This window comes from Lichenostomus cassidix, chromosome 9 (genome assembly GCF_008360975.1).
Source record: "Lichenostomus cassidix isolate B80296 chromosome 9, HeHo_3.0, whole genome shotgun sequence".
NCBI lineage: Eukaryota > Metazoa > Chordata > Aves > Passeriformes > Meliphagidae > Lichenostomus > Lichenostomus cassidix.
In genome coordinates this window covers 16,037,365-16,059,021 of record NC_139490.1, presented here as the reverse complement: position 1 = coordinate 16,059,021, position 21,657 = coordinate 16,037,365, and the positions used below count along the sequence as shown (strand labels likewise).

Sequence of the window (21,657 nt, the reverse complement as noted above, 5' to 3'; positions counted from 1 at the left end):
CACTGGATTTGTGTGCTGGATGGAAGCAAGTTTGTATCTAAAAGGCAAGATGATTCTTGTAATTGGAAACAATTATGAGGGATGTGATGTGACATTTATAAATAATTTCAGTGAAGTGCCACGGAGATTTTGGCAGGTAATGCTGAACATTATTAAACGTGCTTCTTATTCATAAGTGAGCAGAAATCCCTGCAAACCCCATGCTACACCAGATCTACCCAGTGAGGTTTGTGTGCTCACCAGTGTAAGCAGGTTAGCAACCTGTAGAAATTCCTGCCATGAGTATTGCGAGTCCTGGGAAATTTCAGCATATCTATGGTGCCATTTCATACACATCTCCAGAATGTATTTTCTATATTCTACTTGACTGAAAGTGAATGCAAACCTTTCAAGGGCCTTTTTACTGATACATTTGAACTAAATCTTGCCCTGCAGATCTATACCAAGAACATTATTTTGCCTCTCAAGGAGCAATCTCTTTGCTCCTTAGAAAGTAGAAATGTGCACCTTATTGGCCACAAATAGTAAGGCAAGAGAGATATGAAATTTAAATTATTTTCATTTACTTTAAGAAAAACACATTCATGTTATAAATAAATACCAGTGGTGAAAAGACTCTGGAGTGCAGCTGTGTTGAGTAAATGAACAGACTGCCCATCTAATCCGATTGTAATTTGTCTGGTGTTTACAGTATAACTTAATCCTGTGGGATTACTGCCCTGAGCAAGAACCAGGTTTGTGTTCAGATATTACAGAGGTAGAAGACACTCTTAAGATTTATAGAAAATGCATACAGGTCTGGCACTTTATGTCTTGCAATTCTACATTAAAATGATCCACCATAAAGAATCTAAATTGGGAGATCTGAACATGGCATTTGACCAGACTGTCACACTTACATGTCATGATTTACATGGTGATAGCCAGGGGAGGCTGGGCTACTCATCTGATATGTTAAAGAAACCATGCTCCTGCAAATCACTCTGGAAGCCTCAGGCACTCACACCATTCTGGGTTGGTTGTTTGAAGCAGTGGGAGAGCAAATGCAAACTGGACTAACTGGGACTGCCACATCAGTGTAATTTGTTCTCAGCATACAGAAAGATTTCCAGAATCCAGAGGATAATAAACATACAAAAAAGAAGGTATATGATTCTTACAAAGTTATTCTAGGAAATTAAGAATATTTTCTCCTAAAATATAAAATTATTCTACCACACCTCAAGCAACTTTTTCATCAAACCCTCCAAGACTCTGCCCGCTGTGACTTGTCTAAAGTTCTCATACCATATACTAGTATGAAAAAACCACAATACCAGATTTTATGTTCAGCAGAGTCTATTTGGAAAATATTTCAGCAATTACAGAGATAATTTTCTCATCTTTATGGTTCCTGCAACTGGCTTTGTGGAAATTTGGCATTCAAGTCCAAACTCCAAATGTATTTGCTGGCTTTTGGTTTGTGACATTTTTAGTGGTTTTTTTTATTTGAGGAGGCGGTACTGTAAATTATTATATAACAAAACTTATTTTCTGTCAAAAGCTTTATTATACAAGCAAAGCTTCCCTTTTAGCCTTTCTATATTATTTTCTTCACTTTTCTGCCATTTTTCCATTTTTATTCCCCTCCATTTTATTTCTTTAGGGTTCATTTGTATTATTGAGAAATTTGGATAAGTCAGTGGTACTAAGGAGTCTGTCACCTCAGGGCCACATTTTCTGAGGATATGAGCTTCCATTGAAGCTCCAGACATTGCTGAACACACTCAGCATCCAGTGGCTGCAGCTATGATGTGCAAATCTGGATTTTATAAGCAGCTCTCTTATTGTCTTGTATGCTGTTAACATCTTAAATATGCATAACAGCACAATTTTGAAAGTGGGGAGAAAATAACATAGAAAAGTAAATTGTACAGCCAAATCAAAAATGGGGGAAAAATGGTGGAACATGCTGCCAAAAAAAAAAAAAGTCTGAATGATGGAGAGAGCCCTACAGAAAACTGAAGAAAGGTGTAGAACATGAAAAATGTGAAGGAGTGGAAAAGATAGATATTATTAGTCGTCACTGACTGTGCCTTAACCCTTCCTGCTTTTGTGTGGGATAACATGGCAGTGTGCCCTAATGCTTGACAGACCTCTGTTAAATACAATGTTAAATACAATACAATACTCAGGGGTTAGAGGGAAGCTATTTAAAGGGTACCAACACTGCCAGGTGTCCTTGGGCTGCTGCACTGTGCCCTTTTCTGATGCAGCTGGAAGGTGTTTAATTATGGCCACAACCCAACTGTGTGGAGCCACACAGTCCCTTAGTTGTCACTGTGCACACTGAGTGTCTGTGTTACCTGTGTCCTTCAGTAAAGAGGGATTTATGGAGGGTGAGGAAATGGTCTTAAGCTTTTCTGGAGCTGTATTTGCTGCTTCTGTCATTTCTGCACCATAGAAACACGCTGTACTCCTTGAGAAACTAGCACTGGAGTCACATGCCTGAAGGCATATGCACATCCTACAGAGCAGAACAGAGACTGCTGTGCTTCTGCACTGCACTGGCTTTCAGGATGTGTGTGGCCTCCAAGGCTTTCTTTGTGAGAGGGTCCTGTAAATCCTTGTCAGGACCAGCCTTTCTTTCTGTGTATTGATTGTTTCCATTTGTTAAGGCTTCCGTTTCCTCACAGTTTCCTGGGAACTCCATGCCAGTTTTGGGCAATTATTGCAACACTCACCCTAATGAACTGCACAAGAGAGCAGTGACCTCAGCTGTGTGCCCTGACTCTGGATGAGCACAAGGTGTGAGATCAGAGCAAGTGATGCACAGTAGCTCAGGTTTTTTTTCCCTAAGATGCTCTGCAGGGCTTCAGAGCTGCTTTGGCTTTTGCCTACACAGAGCTTCACTCTTCAGCTTCTAGTCACATATAGGGAGGAAATTTGTGAACGTGCTACTTTGAAAAATCAGCTATAGTGATTGAAAATTGGGATAATTATTACCATTTCCTGTTCCTGTCTGGTACCGACTGAATTAGGAATCTAAACATATCAAACAGTGTGAGGAGAGGAGGGGTGCTGAAGTAGCTCAGTTGTTAAAAAGGAGCCCAGGCTGATCTCAGGCAGCTGAGACATAGAGTAGAAATTTTTCTCTCTCTTTTTCCTTTTTTTTTTTTTTTCTTCTGCTTTCCGGGAAGCAAGAAACCCCAGAAGAGAAGCACTGGATGTCCCATCTCCAGCAGTGCTCAAGGCCAGATTGGAAGGGGCCCTGAGCAACCTGACCTAGCGAACGACATCCCTTCCCATGGGATGATCTTTAAGGTCCCTTCCAACCCAGGCCATTCTATGTTTCTCAATTAGCTTTGGGTTCCTTGTTGAGAAAGAGTAATGTGATGGGGAAGAGAGTCTGGGAAATGCATCAAGTGCAAATTCACCCCACGTGGGCCTGTTTAACCTCTATGTTCATGCATTAAGCCCAGAAGGAGGGACACAGGACAGGATTTCAGTTTATGTATTTCCAACAGTTAGGATGAGAAATGCTGGCCTAAGGAGGGTGGGATTGGGATGCCATTCTGTGCATACCTTCTCATTTGTATTGCTGCTCAGCCTCTGGTACTCTGAAGAGGAAAAGCTTGCCTTCAAGAAGAGGCTGGCCATAAAAACCATTATAGATACTTCATTACATCCATTGCTCAGCTACTGCACAGCTGAGTCAGCATTAGAGACTACGATTTGAATGCTTACCTCATTTCTAACCTGTAGGCTAATATTTTTTTCCATGCTTTTATCTAAAAGGATGTCAGCCTAATTCTCTGTCCCTTTTCCACATTGTAGCAATTGAATGTGTGCAGTATGAATGTTATATTCAGTCTAATGAGACAGCAACAGCTTTTCAGAAATAGTACTGCATAACTGAAGTGATTCCTGAACCTTTGAGCCAGAGGTGTACTGAGTTCTCCATCACTGGAGAAGCATACATTTCCCTAATAGTAAGCTTTTGTAATCTGATGAGCCATGATATATGTGGGATTAAATGAGGTGATCAAAACAGTTACATCTTATTTGACAGTCCTGAAAGTAGGTCTGAAAGCAAACACTTAGTGGGAGCAGGGGAAAGTGCCTGAGGAAAAGGTAAAGAGAACATGAGCTTTGAAGAGAATGATACTCGTTCACCCCTGGAAGGATATGATTTTACCACAGTTAATTCCATTTAGTTAAACCTCAAAAGGGCTACATTGCTCCATCTATTCCTATCTACCAAGATACCAGCAAGCCAAGGAGTTGCAGCATCAGAAATATCTTGTTCAGGTGCTCACTTGTGAGTGCATAATTGGGGCAAGAGCTGTGAACACCAGCACGGTCAAAGACCATGATCTGCCCAGCCTGCCAGTGTCACTTAGGTCTCTACAGCTCTGTCCTTCTCTAAGGGACAGGACTGTTGGGGGCTGTGCCATGTTGTGGGACAGCATTGAAAATGCCTGAAATGTACACATGGGGATGACCAGATGTGGTCAGCATTCTCCAGGAACAAAATTTCTGGGAAAAAACAAGATTCACTTTGCAGTTCAGTGGTCTTGATTGTTGTTTCAGCCATGCCTGCTGTTGCCCTTCCCCAGCAGCCCTTAGATCCCCAGCAAAAGAAGGTGTGCACTGGACTAAGTAGTTTGGTCCAGATCAGCTAGTCTGGCCAGCTGGAGACTCTTGTTGAAGCTGACATGTGTTCCCCAATTAGCAATCACAGACAAGATCTGGAAAGAAAAATCATAATGTGTCAGTAAGGTCATTCAGCTAAGCCCACAAAAGGCAGGATAACATCTCACTTGGGCTTGTTTAAGGGGAAGGAGTGAGCTGCAAAGCAAAGGTCCAAAGAGGAAATGTGTGGAATGATGCACAGCAGCCCTGTGGCACCTTGCACATCCCTGAGTGATAAGTCCATGCCACAGCTACACCATCACTGCCCCATTTTGCATTGCACACCAGTAATTCCATTCTTTCTCAGCACCAAGGGTAATATCAAGTTTAAGAACTTGGTTCCAAGGATAAATCAATGGACACCTGTTCCTTGATTGAAACGCACACTGTGTGTTTATTGTCTTGCTGCTTTCACACAAAAGTGAGTATGGCTGTTCCCCCATGTTTAGGATGAAGGAATGTCTTTGTTAGATGCAGTTATTAAAACAGAAAACAAGCATTTTGAGAGGATATACAATACTTTTGCTAATTGGTACCATGGCATTGTCTCCTCTTCTAATTCAGCAATTTAGGCTCATCAGGAAATCAGGCCCTCCTGGGATTCTGAGGGTATGCAGAAGCATTCAAGAAGACATAATTTCATAAATAATTGCTCAGGTTTTTCTGAAACAGCTGCTGTCTCTGACTGATGTATACAGATTTATTTATTCCTTCTGTTTATATTATTTGACTGCTTGATAAAATTTCTTTTTCTGAAGAAGAAATAAACTTGTAAGGGGTAAAAATGAAAAATATATTCTCTGTTATATTTCAAGGAAAAGATGGTTTCAGGTAAAGAAATGAAAAAGACATATTCTCTTTAGCTTTAATGTACAGTAAGATATGAGATGTCTGAAAGTTGTTAAAAAGAGAGGATGAAAAATGCCTTAAATTCACTTACTGGCACCCACTTCACCGTGTTCTAAATAAGCAAAGTACAACATGCTGCACTTAAGGACATGGATAATGATAATAGGTTCTCAGTTTTAAGTGCCATTGATTTTCCCCACTCCCCTGAACAGAGCTTTCTAAGCCAGGGAAATATCTTGACCTTTAGACCAAATCCTCAGCACTTATAAATCACTGCTTTTTATTTGAAATCGGGAGAGGTACTCCAGTTTATACCATCTGTGTCTCTGGCTTCAAGAAAATAAATGTGTCCTTTGTGACTAGAACAGCTTGTATTCAAAATGGTGCAGTGATATAGCAGGACGCTGAATGGGAGAGTTTATTGCCTTTCTGATTCAAGCAGGATCACACAATTTATGGGCAACTTATGGGTGCTCAGTCCTAATGGCAAGAAATGCTTCATCTGGTGATGTTTTCCATAAGCATATATTGACTTCAATGAAACTGCTAAATATATTTTCTTAAGATTTCCCACTGTGGGTTTTTTTAGGGGATGTGGTGTCAGTGTAGGGTATCAGCTCCTGTTGTGAAAGAACTAAGGAAAAAAAAAAAGAGGATAGGGATGGAAGTAGTTTGATTTAATAGAATGGTGCAGGGTTATTTATGTAGCCTCCATTCAGGAAGTTGGCACAGACACATCAGAGGAAGCTGGCTGGGCTGGCAGTGCCAGTGGCTTGAGAGGACAAGCTGCCAGCTCTTTCAGAACTTCTCTTTGTAACCAAGCACTGGACCTGGAAATGCATCTTTTTCTGAATTAAAAATCAGATTTTCTTTGCATTAGGATTCAAGTGCATCCTAATTTCATTTGCTAAGTCCTAAAAGTAAAACTAAAGATTATTAGTAGGATAGGATAGAATTAGTCTGTTCCAATGCTTGACAACTCTTTAAGTGGAGAAGTTCTTCCTGATGTCCAGCCTGAAGTTCTCCTGGTGCAGTTTGAGGCCATTTCCTCATTTGCTTTCATTAGTTGCCTGGGAGAAGAGATAATAGTCTGATAAAGAGTCCTAGGCTCTTAATGGAGGAAAGGTAGATATGCTTCCCCTGAAATTTTTTCTGCACCTTCCAAGACTCTATCAGTAACAAGAAAAATCAGTGTTAGAAATAGCTTTATTTAGGTTATAGAAGAAAATTATTCAAATATCAAACAATATAAATATCAATGAAATTGGGGTGTATGAACATGCTAGGTATAGATAAAGTGAAAAGTACAGGAACATTGAGGAAATAATTGTGAGGATAATCATGCATATTAAAAAATCAGGTTCCTTTACATTCAATTTGATGTGAAGGTTCACATTCCTTTCACTCCTCTGAACAGAATTATCCATCCCTAATAATTATTTTATTGTTAAAACAGTAACATGCAATTAGCACTTTATCTGGCATTTAAGAATGAGTAAGGAGAACCATTGTTCTTGTAACTACTCATCTGAAAGAGAGAAGCTGTGTGTTTAATTTTGCTGAAGATGGCAATTACCTTATTTTTGTGTGTGAATTTGAATTTCCTGACTCAAAAAAGTACCTTCCTCCAGGAAATCTGTAGCTAATTTACTGCTCCAGCAATGTTTGTGTAATTTGCATGTAGTTTGTATGTGCTCTAACACAGACAGAGCCTTGTGCCAGCCACAGTAGCTGCTCTGCCCACTTGTGAAAGCAATCACAGTAAGACCTTACGAGCACAGGCATCAGCCAGAGCTTTTACAATACCATCTGCAATTCTGCTTATTTCCTCAATATCGGAAGTCTGTGCTGGTATGGCTTCACAGATGCTTTTCTAGCAAGAAAAAAGCCAGTTCACAAAATGAAACCTCTAATTAGAAAGTGGGAAGGGCCTAAGAGAACTAATTCTGTTAAAATACACAGAAAGCCAGAATGACATAAAGGTTTTATCCTGTAACAGGGAGGAATTTTGAGTATTTACTTGCAGAGAAAAAATTTCCTGGGATCCTGACCTAGCTAGGCTTGGCACAGAGGCTGCAGAGCAGTGTTAGGTGCTTGTGCCTAGTTCTGTAAAACAGTAAAATACAGATGAGGCCAGTGCTCAGGAAGTATCAGGATTCCCTTTTACAGATAACATTCCATAGAAGCAATTGTGCAATTGTGCAATGTGCAATTGTGCAATGAAAGGCAAATTTTCTAATTCATTAATAAAATCAAAAAAGAGAAATGCATTAATAAAAATGTTTTTCCTAAAGGTAGTTAAACCATAGACAAAATAGCCAGGGAAGGATTCATTTTCAGTCCAACTTTGAAATTGATGTTTTTACATGAAAATAAGAAAAGGAGGGTTTCTGAGCCCAGTTGTCACAGTCCATATCCTTTACTATATCTTCATTTTCTGACTAACATTTACTATGAATCTGAATAAAAACATACACTTTAGAAGAAATTAAAGTGTTCAGACAATGCAAAAACCTTACATTCAAACTCCTGAAATGGTTCAAAGGCTTTTTTTCAGCGGAAAACTTGACAAAAAAAGTGTTGACAAGTTTAATTTAGTCAGGACTTCCATGAAAGATTGATGTTTTTGAAGTGAAGCTTTGAAACATAAGGTCATTCACTTCCTACAAAAACATTTTTCTTGAAGTGTCTATATACTTTAGCTCTTTTGGCTCACTCTTGCCTTCTGATTTCTTGCCATACTGTGCTAGGATGTGTGCAGGACCTATCAAACCATCGTGTCCTCATCCAGAGATCAAGGGTGTATTTTAAGAACCTGAATAACAGAATAAGTGCAAGGTGAAAGGAACAGGGCTGAGAAGGAAAGCCTTTAAATAAGAGTAGGTACCATCCCTTCAAATCAAATGCCAGGTAACAGTTGGGCCACCTTTTACAGTCACTGATTTCTACAGTTCCATTACAGGTTTCATTAGCAGTGTTTTCTTTGATCACTGTGGAGTTCAGGGTGGACATGGCAGTCTGTGCTTGTGTGTAATGCTTGTTGCTAATCAGTCCAAGGCTAATGCCAGTGAAACCGAAGTTTCACACGCCTGCCACACTCAGACTTTTCAAACTAATCTTTCTTCTCCTATTTAAATCCTATTTGCTACAAACAGTCATAGACCTTGTTCATACCCACCTACAGGTATGAAATGCACCTGCACACATTTTGTTTTTTAATTGAAAGCACAGCCTAGATTATCAGCAGATCTGGGTGCACAAACTATGTAAGAGAAATGTTTGCAGCTTTCCATGATCAGCTCTTCCATACATGCATATGAATCAGCATGGCTGGCTATCCCCAGCTAATAACTGCTGGAAGGAAAACCCTTGCTCTGTTGAAGTCAATAACAGAATTCCCTTTGACTTGCTGTAATTAGGATTTTGCCCAAAAAGGCACTGGAAGACACAGGCTTCTGTTGAGGCTTTTTTCTAAGTGCAAGTCACCAATTTCCAGCATTCTGAGCTCTGAAAGGGAAATGATAAAAAAGAAAAATGCAGTGAATGTCAGAGAATAAAGTATTCTGCTTAATTATGTAATTGTGACTAGTGTGAATTAAGTAGAAAACTTGTTAAAGGAATGCCATTTGATGTAATGTTGAGAGTTCCAGGACACTGCTTTTATTTCTTTGGTAGTACATCTGTACAGTGCATATCTTCCAGATGTGGCCTCTTCAGTCAGGTGATGGGGCTGTGATATGACTGGTGGCAGAATGTACACACTTAAAAAACAAGCACAGAGTAAATAATTAAGAAATACTGATGGCTTTGTTGAAAAGAGGTGATTGTCATCACTTGTGTAAAATATGCCAAAATATGATCATCTTGGATCAATAGAATCATAGAATTGTTAAGGTTGGAACAGACCTGTAAGATCATTAGGTACAACTGTCAGTCCAGAACCATCACCATGTTCACCACTAACCATGTCCTCAAGTGCTATATCCACACATTTTTTGACCATTTCCGGGGATGGATAATGTCTTTCCTTATTTAATAGTAAAAACAGGTTTTCCTTTATTTCAATCAATGTACAAGGGGATTTTTCCTCTTACAATAGGACACCAAACAATGTTGAAAATTTCTTACAATGGTGAATTTTTAAAATTTCATCTTTTAAGTGACTAATACTGCTAGACAAAGTTTATTGAAACTTAAAGAATTCTATTTTTTCAACCAGATCATAACTTTTGTAATTTTCATTGAATATTTTTATTCTAAAGCCTTGGTTGAACCTTTGGTATAAATCTATCCCTCCTTTTAGTAGTCTTCGGTTAGTTGCATTGTAGCTTTTCCTTTTCCTGTCTTGTTTTCCTAACCAGGATTGCACACTTAACAGGTTTGGGACAGCCACAGAAAATCAACTAAATACATTTTTCTCAGCAATCTCTCTTCCCCTCCCTTTGCTGTTTGTAGCAGGCAGATGTGGTCTCCACTGGATTTCACCATACAAAACAAAACAAAGCCCTACACTGCTCACGGGAACGTGTTCTCCATGAACACCAAGGAGCAGTTCAGCCATATCTTCCTAAATGTTTGATGGTTTGTGAGACTCTTTCAGACTTTCTATTGATTTGGCATGGAACTAGGTCAGAGCTGCTTTTAATTGAACAAGCTGGCTGCTGCAACTCTCACTTAACTGTAAAAAAGGAGTATTAAAAATTGATATGCAAAGCAAACTTCTGCTTAATTAGCAAGCGGATGAAGTCAGAATAGACAAACCACTACAGTTAATAAAGATGAGGATATGGGTTCCACTGACAGTGTAATATACTCTTTTTGCCTTTTTATTTTAAGGCTGAAGCACTGAGCATTATCCATGTTTCTTGCATGTGGTATTAATAGCTGATTATTTTTCTTTGGGAGAGGTTGGGATAACTTTACAGCTGTGCAGATAAAACAAAGCACCACACATCAAGAAATCCATTAAAACGCGGCTTTAATTTTTAAATGTGTGATAAAGGTAAATTAAAAGCCCTGGGGTGCAGAAAGAAGGAGCTCTGGAATGCTGTGGGAGGCTCAGTATTGCTCGGCCTGTGGAAGTGGTCAGTCAGTCAGGCTCAAGCTGCCGTGGAGCTGGCAGTGGCAGAAGGGGCACAGGGGGAGCTGTGTCTGGGCCATGGCTCAGGTAGCTCTGATCATCACTCACATGCTGGCTGCAGTCTGGCCTTGCATCTCAGACCTCCAGGTGTGCCCTTGGGGTGCTCTGTGCCCCTGCTCCCCCAGCCTGGGCCATGCTCACCTTGCAGCTGAACAAGGGGAGGTCTGACATGCTGAGGCTGGAGGAGATGGGCAGTTCTGTCTCTCATCTAAACCCCATCCCAAATTACTTTGCTTTGCACCTGTATGTGTGTGCTGAATTTTAGAATTATATATTATTTATTTCGGTCTATAACAAACACATAGAAAAAAAGGAATAAATTCATAATGTATGGATTAACTTACACATTTCAAGTCACAGCTGAGAGACATGGCAGAAAGCAATCCTCATTTAAAGTTCCTTAAGACAATTGCCTTTCTTTCTTCCCCCAAAACCTCAAGTAGTAATAAAGGTTCTGCCATTTATCACTTAACATTGTACTAAGAAGCCACCTGGACCTGAAATTAATTTGAATTTAAGAGCAGAGTGGCAGATTGGCCACAGAGTTATACTCATTTGAATGATAGCTTTTTAGATGAGATGTTTTCTGTAGCTCTAATTTCAGTTTTCTGTGGTCCAAGGTTTAACTGACTCAGTTTGCTTCTCACTTCCTTCAGCATTTCCAGGTTTTCTAGTACCACAGCTCACAGGCCAGCCTTGCCTAGTGCACAGCTATTAGGGGACCTTTCTTAGAAGGGAGATTATACATGCCAATTATTTGTAAAATATGTTCTTTATGAGAGATTTTAACCATCTTATACTTTAAATGGAAAAGCCTGAGATTTAGGTGAAATAAATAAGAAAAATGCATATCTTTAAATATTGAAATACAATGACAGCTGGAAGTGCTTGAAACATTTGAGTGCCTTTATGGCAGTTAAACCAACTGTGTCCATAAATATTTAAAGCAGTGAATTATTTCTTGAAATTTGCATTTTTATGTACCATTTTGGTGGAAGAAGTATTGAACAAAAAAGATGCTTTCCATAGTAATTTCAGCTTTTCAAAAAGTAGCACTTCACTGTGAAAAGATTTTCTGGTGGACACCATATGATTCAGTGAGATCCCAGCATAATACTGAGCTTAGATATATCCTAACTCCAAATTAAGGTTTTTAACAGCAAAAGATAACCTAGATCCAAACTGTGTTTCTGCACTTCCAAAATAAAAAAATAAAAAAAGAGCTGTGCAGCAGCTAGTGTTACCTTTCAGCTGTGTGCTGTAAACATACATGTATCTGACTGGTAAGAGTTCTTGTTTTCAGTATGGGATCAATAGGGATAAAGTGGCCATTTAAGTCCTGCTGTAGCTTTTAGAAAGGGTTAACCTGTGTAAAATATCCGGGTTTGCTTTTCAGTGGATGATGAGATCCCCACCCAACAGGTAACCACAGCCAGCAGCTACACGTTTTGCTCTCTGCCAATGCCTTGTGCCAGGCTGCAGGAGAGAAAACACAGAGCAGGGAATGTCCTCTCATGAGACACAATAATTTGTGCCCCTGAGCTTGCTCCATGGAGTTCTGTTTGCAGCAGGGAGTAGCTGACAAGATAAAAACACCCAAGTGGCTGGGACAGACAACAAATGTGCCAGTGATGAGCTGAGAGCTGGCAGGGGAGCATTCTGCATTTCTGGAGCTGTCCTGGGCACATTGGAACTGAGGTGCTCTATCAGTTGACCAAGAAGTAGCAGAGTGACTTTTAATTTTTTTTTTCTGTTGAGTTTTAGTATGATTCCCATTGAAATTTATTAAAGAAGCTGAAATTATTCTAAAATCCTCCACAAAATATTTGAGTAAGAGTGAGGCAATAATTTTCTTTTTCATTTTTTTCTGTATTCACAAGTGAGCTGCAAAGTGATATTACAGAAAGCTACATAAAACACTGACATGTTGTTTTCTGTCTGTGTATCAATGTTACTGATAGTGATCACCAAATAATAATGATTCAGGCTCTGTGATGGGTTACACGATGTTATAATCTGATTTAATCTGCTTTTCATTTTTAGGATATATTACTTTTCAGATAAACTGTGAACTGAAAATCCCCAAGAAAGGATAGTGGAATGTAAATTTACAAAGTCTAGACAGCCAGCTGAAAACTGATTTTCTACACCTTATAAAGAACTAGACTATAAACCAAATCTTTATTTAGTCTGAATATTTCCACAGTTTCCAGCTGGTTGCAGAGAACTGCTGTGCTTTGATTCAGCTGACAATAAAACTAAGAATGCACAAATCATTTTTATCAGGCAACAAGTACAAATGCTTCTCTGTTAAGTAAACTGAAGTAGATAAATCCTTAGGTCTACACTCAGCCAGAACATTTCCACTGTGACAAGGGCTGACTGCATGTGTGTGAAATTTCAAGGGGTGGTGTTCAAGTAGTGTCAATGAGGAACACACAGAGAAGGTTTTCATTAGAGTAATCACAGCATTTCCACAAGCAGCTGGATGATATAATAAATTAACTCTATTGAATGATGCATTAATTTAGTAGGGCACTTACGGGGCCCAATTCTGACTTTTTAAAAGCACTTTCAAGTTGTTCATCTTTCTCTTCATTGTGCTGGAAGGAATAAACTGCAACCTAGACACCATCCTGTACTGGTGGGAAAGATGATAGTGTGCATTTCCAAAGAATTTTGAAACTTTAGTATCTTTCCTTTTCCCAGATACATAGTATCTGAAAGAAGTGAATGTCATTGGTGTGAAGAAGAAAATCACATATGATTGCATGCATCTGTTATGTGAAAAAGTACACAGGTATTTTTGATAGCTCGATGCTGTTAAGTGAAACAGTTCAAATCCTGGTAATAATTTGGGCTCTCCCTCTCTTCACACAGCTCTTTGTATTAGCAGGTCTCTCTGTGCAGTCACAGACAGATCTGTGTCACAGACATCTCGTAGCAAAGGTCCTGAAAGGCAGATGTCATGTTATATTGATACAGACTGTTATTCAGCCTTGTACCTGCTGGGGTTACCAGCTAGGGAAAACAAACACTTTGGACTTTCATTGCAGTGTCTTTTAGCATACGTTAAAGTAGGTAAGTGACCTGGAAGTTCATGGGAGAGGTTTGAGTTTTGAAGGTCTTTGTCACATAAAATGTCGCAGAATCCTATTTACAACTCTCAGCCCAGGGTTGTTTGATCATTTTCTCATGGAGTGTTACTATATGAAGGTTGTGATAAGATATCCATAGCATTAAATTTTACTAGTAACTGGTAGTAATTAATGAAATACACTAATGATTACATCTTGCACTGTGTATCCAGTTGGATATTTTTACATATTTCCTGCATGACATTTCATTGAAGAAACCCCAGGCTGATTGTGTTGTTACTCACTAAGTTCATCTGCAGACTGGAATGTCAAAGGACCTAAAACAATGTGAGATTTTGTCACTATTGTCATAGGTGGGGTCTCTACCTACCACAGACGTCTAACAGTGCATCTTCCACTGTTTGCTGTACCATGGGTAACAGGGTGTGGGGTACTGAGGCACAGGCAAATCAAAGTGGTTTGAATGTGGTTCCCTTTCTGGGACTGTATAATGAGTGGTGATCGCTATCAAACAGTCCCAGTTCCTGGCCATGGGCATAACTGGGAGAGGAAGCAGCTGCTCAGACTGTCAGTGCTGCTCAGCCAGCCCCTGCCATTCAGCATGGGTCCCTGGGGGAGCTGCTGGCATCTCCTGCCTCTCAATGACTCCTGGCATTTTCTCTTTGCTTGGCTCCCTCAAATCTTCTAAACTCCCTTGAAGCTACTAAAAGTTTTTGAGATAGAGCTCAAGGGAAGATTGTTATCTCTATCAAATGTGGATTCCAAGATGGTAGGTACATCAGGGGGTTATTAATAAACCTGTGTGACTAGAACTGAGAGTATCATGCAAAGATGTCTTTGGCTTTGAATATGAGATGTAAAATTCCAAACTGAGAACTGATTTTTTTTTTTTTTCAAAAGGAGGTAAACAGCAGCTTTGAATAACTGACTAGCACAGTAATTAGCTCTTACAACGAAAGAGCAATCTAACTGACTAGCACAATAATTAGCTCTTACAACGAAAGAGCAATCTAATGTTCCTTCTGTATCTAGTTTTCCATGTGAATTTTTCACTGCTATGGATGGAAAAGAGCAGGAATGAATTCTTTCTCTATGCATTGCTCAACCTGAAAGAAAAGAAATTGGGGTCTTGAGGAAAGAACAGAAAATCACCAGCCATGAAGAAAGCAGACATTGCTGCTTCACTTGAAAAAATCATTCAACTGTGTTTTGAATTGCTCCTCTTTACATTGACTCATGGAGTTGCAAGCAGAAAGTAATTTTCTGACTCCAAGGATTTTCCAACCAAGTGCAATATCATTCCCTAGGTTATCATGCTGGGCACGCCCAAAATGCATTTGTGCTCTTTTGTTTTGTGGATTGTGTGCTTTTACTAGAGCTTATGAGAAGTACAGATATGTTGCTTGCACAATATTGCCTTAGGAGAAAGCTTCCTTTGAAAGTGCCTGAAGAAGAACTTGTTCCCAATTAAATGACAGCTGAAAAGATTTCAAGTATTTCTATAAGTTGTTAATAAACCACAGTTTGGTAGGAAACCATTCTCAAAATTATTTTCCTGGCATATAAAAGTTGTAACAGAAAAGTTACATTTTATCCATCTGCTGCATGGTGTGTGGTTTTAATAATTAAAACCTGTATCAAAACCTATGTAAACTAGGAGGGTTTGGCCTAGATGGTAAAACCATGCTATAAATTGCCCTTAAAGGATTTATGATTGATATGTATAGAGTGTTTTGAAAATTATTATTGCATGATGTGGATGATTAGCAGTCAGTCTATAATGAAATGTGCACTTGTGTATTTTGTAGAACCACTAGATGAGCTGAAGATCAGAAGTCACAGCACTGAACCACTACCAAAGCTGGAAAACAAAGAGAGAGGCCATCACGGGACTTCCTCTCGGGAGCCAGGGAAAGCTCAGGAATGGGATGGAACGCCAGGCCCCCCTGTGGTGTCCAGCAGGCTGGGCAGATCCTCTGTCAGCCCTACCATGCTGGCTGGAAGCAACAGCTCAGGTATGTCCAGTAGCAGAGCAGGGAAGATCTAATGAATCTCCTTGTGAGATGAAGGATCTCTGAAGATACATGGATGTGGGTAAACATCCAGATTTTTAGGCCTCCGAGTATTTTCTAAAATTGGCCCTGCCCATTGACTTCTGCACTAAGCCGTGTGCTGTCTGCTTGTGCTCTGTGCTGGAAGAGCCTGGGATGGTAGCAGGTAGCAGGAAGCACATAAACATGCTGGTCATCTACTTTAAAAGAAGTAAGGAATTCCACTTGACACTGGAAAGGGACACTATGACACCCAGAATGGCACCTCAGAAAGTAGTTCATAAGTTCAGGTATCACACAGAGTAGCAAAAATACACTGTCAAAAAGCAAGGCTGTCTTACTGAGGGGCACAGTGACTGGACAGAGGCAGCCTTTGCTTTCTGCTTGTACAGAAATTTCTAGAAGAGTGACTGTGGATTTCAGAAGTCTCAAGTTCATACCTTTTCATTTTATTAATCAAAAGATTTTATTTTACATATATTAAATAGTAAATTGCCATAAACCATGGCATTATAATGCAGTGTTATTTATAAATTGACTAAGACAAATGGAATTGATAAATGAATAGACATCTATAAAGATATATCTATGGCCCTTGCACAAGCACTGCATTGGTACTTTTGAGATTTGACAGCTCTCATAAAAGGGTAACTTCATTGCTTATTAGTTGGAGAGTGAAAAATACCCACTTGAAGGACAGTTGGCATATCTAGTACTGAAGCCTCATGGTCAATGTTCAGTAAGTATAAGAGCACGAATGAGCCACTCAGACAAGAAATCATTCCTGCTTGAGAGATCTGCTGGGCAGTGAGTGGCAGCAATGAGTGCTTAAACTGCTGAGCGAGCAGAGATGCTCATGCCTCACACAGAACATTGCTTCCCTGTGTGATAATGGGACTCACATTGTCCCTGAATTGCTGAAAATGACACCTGAAACTCAGTGTATAAGTTGAAGAGTCTTTGCTGATGTGACATGTCATTTGCAGCAATCGTGTAGGCCAGCTTTTCCTGCTACAGACCCCCCAAACAGTCCTTTCTGGTGCAGTGAAAGTGACTTTTCTGCAAATCTTATGACTCTAGCACAGGGGTTTTTGTGGGTTACTGCCATTTGCTTACTCGCTCTGTTCTCACAAAGCTTCCTGGAAGGTGGGAATTTTCCAGATGAGCTCATAGCTTTTGGTAGAAATTCTGTTCCCAGTGGATTAGCACATCATCTGTACTCATACAGGTAAAAGGATGGGTTTAAAGCTACCACATCAAAGTATTGGGACATCCGATAATTAGACCAAAGGTGTGTGCCAGCCTCTTCAGTTCTGCAAGATGACACTATGGAGCAGGGTAGTAAAGAAGTTAAAATTAAAGAGTAAGTCCTCAGCAAAATATAACACTGCTGTCCAATGTTTGTGCAGCAGTTTTGTTTCAAAGAGTTGGTTGATCTCCAAAAGCAGACAAAACATGTTGGCCTCAATCTCCATTTGGCATCAGCAAACTGTAATAGTTGTTGAATCATGCCTTGATTTAGTTAACTGTGACTTTGTCTCACATTGCTAGGACTGTCAAAGAAAAATTGTATTTTCTTGGCTGAATTTTGACTCCTTTCTATGATTAAAATCAGAGAGTTGATTATGCTTTCTTTCCCTGCAGATTTACAGTATTTCATTTGATGAATATTGCCTCTCTCATCTGCCCTGAATATTTTTTCCCTTGTGTCTCTTGCTGTTGCCTGAGCAACATGTTTTACCTTTACTTGGTGGGGCACTGCATTGAGAATGCTGTACACAGTTCTCCTCAGTGAACTTGTATATGAACTGTAACAGCTCCTTCTCTGCAATTCAATTAGAATTGTAACAGAATGCAAGAAGAGAGATTTAATATTTTCATGTGAATACAAATGCCTTCTGGAGTAAAGGAGATAAAGTAATTCTGTCCTAGGAATTAGAACTTAGATTTACCACAGGACCAAATAAAACCAAGGGAGTCCCCAGTACAGTTGTGACTGCTGTTGCTCTCTTTGCAGTATGGTAGATAACAGAAAAAAAAGGCTACTTTTTCTTGTGCAGAGATGTCCTTGAAACACCAGTTTGCTACCTGCCTCCTAGCTCACACTGGTACAGGAATTTATTAGGGCAATGTTGAAATAAATTAAAGAAAATGGGGTTGAATTGCTCTGCTGTAAAAGAAAAAGGGTGTGAAAGGACTTCCCACGTGTGCTCATCAGGCAGCTCTGCTCCAGCACAGATGAACTGGGAACTGGAGTGGCCTTAGCAAATACTTGAGTGAGAATACTGATTTTTGGTGGGTTCTCCCCAACTCTGAAACTGCCTAGATCAGAGGGAGAATGAGCCATCTCCAAACAGAATCTTGAACTTTCTGCCCAATTTGTTTAAAGAGTCTGTGCTGTCAGCTGCACACAGCTATCACTGTCTCTGCTGCCTGATTGTTCTGTGACAGAATTTGTCAAGGGCACTTTCTGTTTCTTGGCATCCTATAATTTCTTATGGAAAACAGTGTGATTTTGGGGCATGCTGCCTTTTAGGAAAGTCAGTGCAATTGTAATGAACAGCCAAACACAATCTGTAGCACAGAAGCTGTACAACTTCACTCCAGGAGACTCAAAGAGTATTTTCTGGAATGTTGCTGCTTTTTTCCTAACCGCAACCAAGAAGCATTTTGCATTGCCACCTGCTGCTGGAGACAGGCACTGCCCTGCCTTTTAAATCTCAGCCACTGTTGTGTCCTGGTTTTGAATCACCACCAGCTTGTCACTCAGCCAGCCATTAGTGTTTCAGCTGAAAACATTGTAGATAATCAGGAAGGGAATAAACGCCCACCCTTCATTGAAATTACTGGCCATCATTGTTGATTTCCAAAAGTAATGAATATTTTAAGTTCATCTCTTTAGAGGAATGGGGCAAAGCCTGGGAAGCCCAAGGTGCAAGATGCATCCATTGGTGTAAGGAGGCAATAGCAGCAAAATACCAGTTCATGCCAGCTAGGTCTGCTTTGCACAAAGACAATTCAGTACTCCCACCAAGTCCTGTGTTTTCTCCTCCCAGGCAGTTTGACTGTGCTCCTAAATCCACAAGGAAGTGGATCCAAGTGAAAGCAACTTCATTCTGGAGTTTTATCTAGCTGCCCAATGAGGCCCAGACCTGGCCTGCACTGGTCATTCATGTTTTCTGCACACAAGCTCTTCCTAAGCAGTGCCTGTCAACTGAAATAAAATGAGCACTACTGGGAGCATTGAGGAAACATTGAGGGCATCCTGCCAATGCCCACAGCCCTGGTGTGTGACCTCTAGGATGTGGGAACACACAAATTCTGTCTGGAGTAAAAATATTGCCTAGACATAAGAAAACACACACAAAAAAAACCCCAAACAAAGATATAAAATGCTTGTATTTCAAGGCAGCCAGAAAATAGCAAACAAACACAGACAAATCCTACAACAAAAGCTTTACAAAGAAAATAAACACTAATATTTCAGGACATAAAGTATATTCCACTAACAGCTTTTCTCTCTGGAAAAAGTATCCCCTAAACCTAAATAGAGGATTCCTTTCAAATGTGATTTTACTCATTACCTGACTTGGTTTTGAGACTTGCTAAACTTTTGACCTATGGATATCTGGTAACACGGAGTTCCACAGGTTCAGTGCTCCCTTTGTGAAAACTATTCATTTTGATGTGCTGCTGTGATATTTCAGTACTAATTGGCTTCTGCCAATAGCAAAGTACTAAATACTTTTTCTAGATAACAGAATACTATGTAGTTTATTCCACCTTAATGTTTCATAGTTTCAAGTTATGTTTCAGCTTACTCATCTCTTTTTAGGCCAGTATGAAAATAATAACTGTGATGTATTTTTCCAGTATGCATGCCTTCTTTTTCTTCTTTTTCTTCTTCTTTTTTCTTTTTTTATTATGTGATTGCTCTCAGCCTGTCACATTGCCTTGTTTAATTCAAAACGCATTTCTTGGCAGCTGTAGCAAATAAGCAATATTTCTCTTTTCATGTGCAAAGAAGAGACTGTGACAGGATAAGAAGCTTCTCCAATGTAAGTGACAGCCAGAGTATTTTTTTGAATTAAGATTAGGATAGGCAGAATGAAGGCTTCCTTAGGCGAATAAAGAATTCTTCCCATTAAGATCCAAAAATAAAAATCATGAAGAGTTGTTGTACTTCTGGAGAAAAGAGAAAATCATAGCACATTGGTATAAAACTAACTGAAAATATTTCCATAAAATCTTGTGGCATTTCAGCCCTGTGCTTTATTGAGGAAAATCCTACAACACCCTGTGCCCTAAATGCAATCAGCCAAGCCTCTACATCTTTAGTCATGATGGCAGCCTTGCACTTTTGGGAAACAGGCCCTTTATATGAGTGCTTAGACACAATTAAATACACAACTTCAAGGGAATCCTATTTGGGTTTAGAAAGGCTGTATTTGCTTGCCTGTGTCCATGTGTAATCCTCCTGGTGCTGTCAGGACTGAGTTTAAACCTGAGAGTGAAGAAATGTTCCTCCCCTTGCAGCTCTATTATGTGTGTTTGCTTGGTGTGGAAGGGCTGTGGTCCCACTCCACTGTCCGAGTGATGTGGCCACTGTGGGTGCCATAAGAGGGGACTGAGGCCCAGTGGGCCACCATCCCCTCCTAGCGCCACACTGCATCTGGCTCCCAGAGATCAGCACTGCATCCTTCATATCATGTCACGTTGTGAGGGATGCGACATTTGAAGCTCTGCACAAATATACCACTAAAATTCAAAATACACCAGAGGAATCTTAAGAGCATTTTTGTGCATAACATTTTGCAGCTTTCTGGCTACCCCCAGGAACCTGCTGAATTCAAACCTCATGCTGCCCATTGATTGCAAGGGGCATCTCTAATGGCTGCTCCTGACATGCCCTGCATCCCCTGGCCTGCAGAGCCTTCCCTGTGTGCTTATCAGGATGGCTGATAGAACTCAGCTCCACCCTATGAATCACTGCCACAGAAGGGACTTCTGCAGAAGTCTAAGACTACTCATTTCAGATGTTAATACTGAGCTGTCTCAATATCAGCCACAAGAGATAAACATGAAATAAATGCTAGAAACCATCCCTGGTATTTGCTAGCAGTAGTTCCTCCTTTAAGATTCTCAGCAGTAAATGGGAAAACCCAGATAGCCCCTGTAGAGTGAATAAGCTGCCCATAGCTGAAAAATAACATGCTGCAGAATGCAGAGCAGTGAGTTGGGCAGCACTTAAACAACAAACCATTTATGGATGATTTTTACCCCACACTGATGTGCAGTGTGAAACTGTTACTCAGATCACTAATTACAGTAGCGTACAGTATTTATTTGGTCTAAAAATATTGCCACTGAGACTAAAAAGCTAGATGCAGCCATGTCTGAAACACCTTTTTGTGAGGATCACCATGGAAATCACAATAGTTTCCTTAATTCTATAACATATATTACAGGGAGATAAAGGAACTAATACTTCATCTGAGTGTGATAGGTTTTATTTCTTTGATGCCAGATGAAAGGAGTCTCTTTGGCAAGGAAATGGTAATCTCTTGTTGTTGCACATAGATCCAAATCGGAAATTATGACACTTTTTTCTGCTTTCCTAAAGGAAAGAAAATAATTCAGAAGCATAGTCAGACAGTATCTTGGAGTTTTTTACGTGCTGAGGGTCTGATTCTGCTTGTCACAGCAGAAGCAGAAACTCTCCTTAGCAGTACAGAAGAACAACTGAAAAAAACCCTATTTCTTGTCCTCTCTGAAACCCTACCAAAATTCCAGAAGATGAGAGATGAGATACAATAATGAGATCCATTATTATATCTCTATATTA

At 39.9% G+C, this 21,657-nt stretch overlaps 1 protein-coding gene across 6 annotated transcripts in view; it reads left to right on the top strand.

The window, feature by feature from the left end:
• Positions 1-21,657, top strand: part of NYAP2 (neuronal tyrosine-phosphorylated phosphoinositide-3-kinase adaptor 2) — a 160,643-nt gene that overhangs the window by 109,348 nt on the left and 29,638 nt on the right. For all 6 annotated transcript variants that reach the window (XM_085069621.1, XM_085069620.1, XM_085069619.1 and 3 more), the window contains one exon: positions 15,570-15,776. In XM_085069621.1, the coding sequence (XP_084925747.1) occupies positions 15,570-15,776 (207 nt within the window). The remainder of the gene's footprint in view (positions 1-15,569; positions 15,777-21,657) is intronic.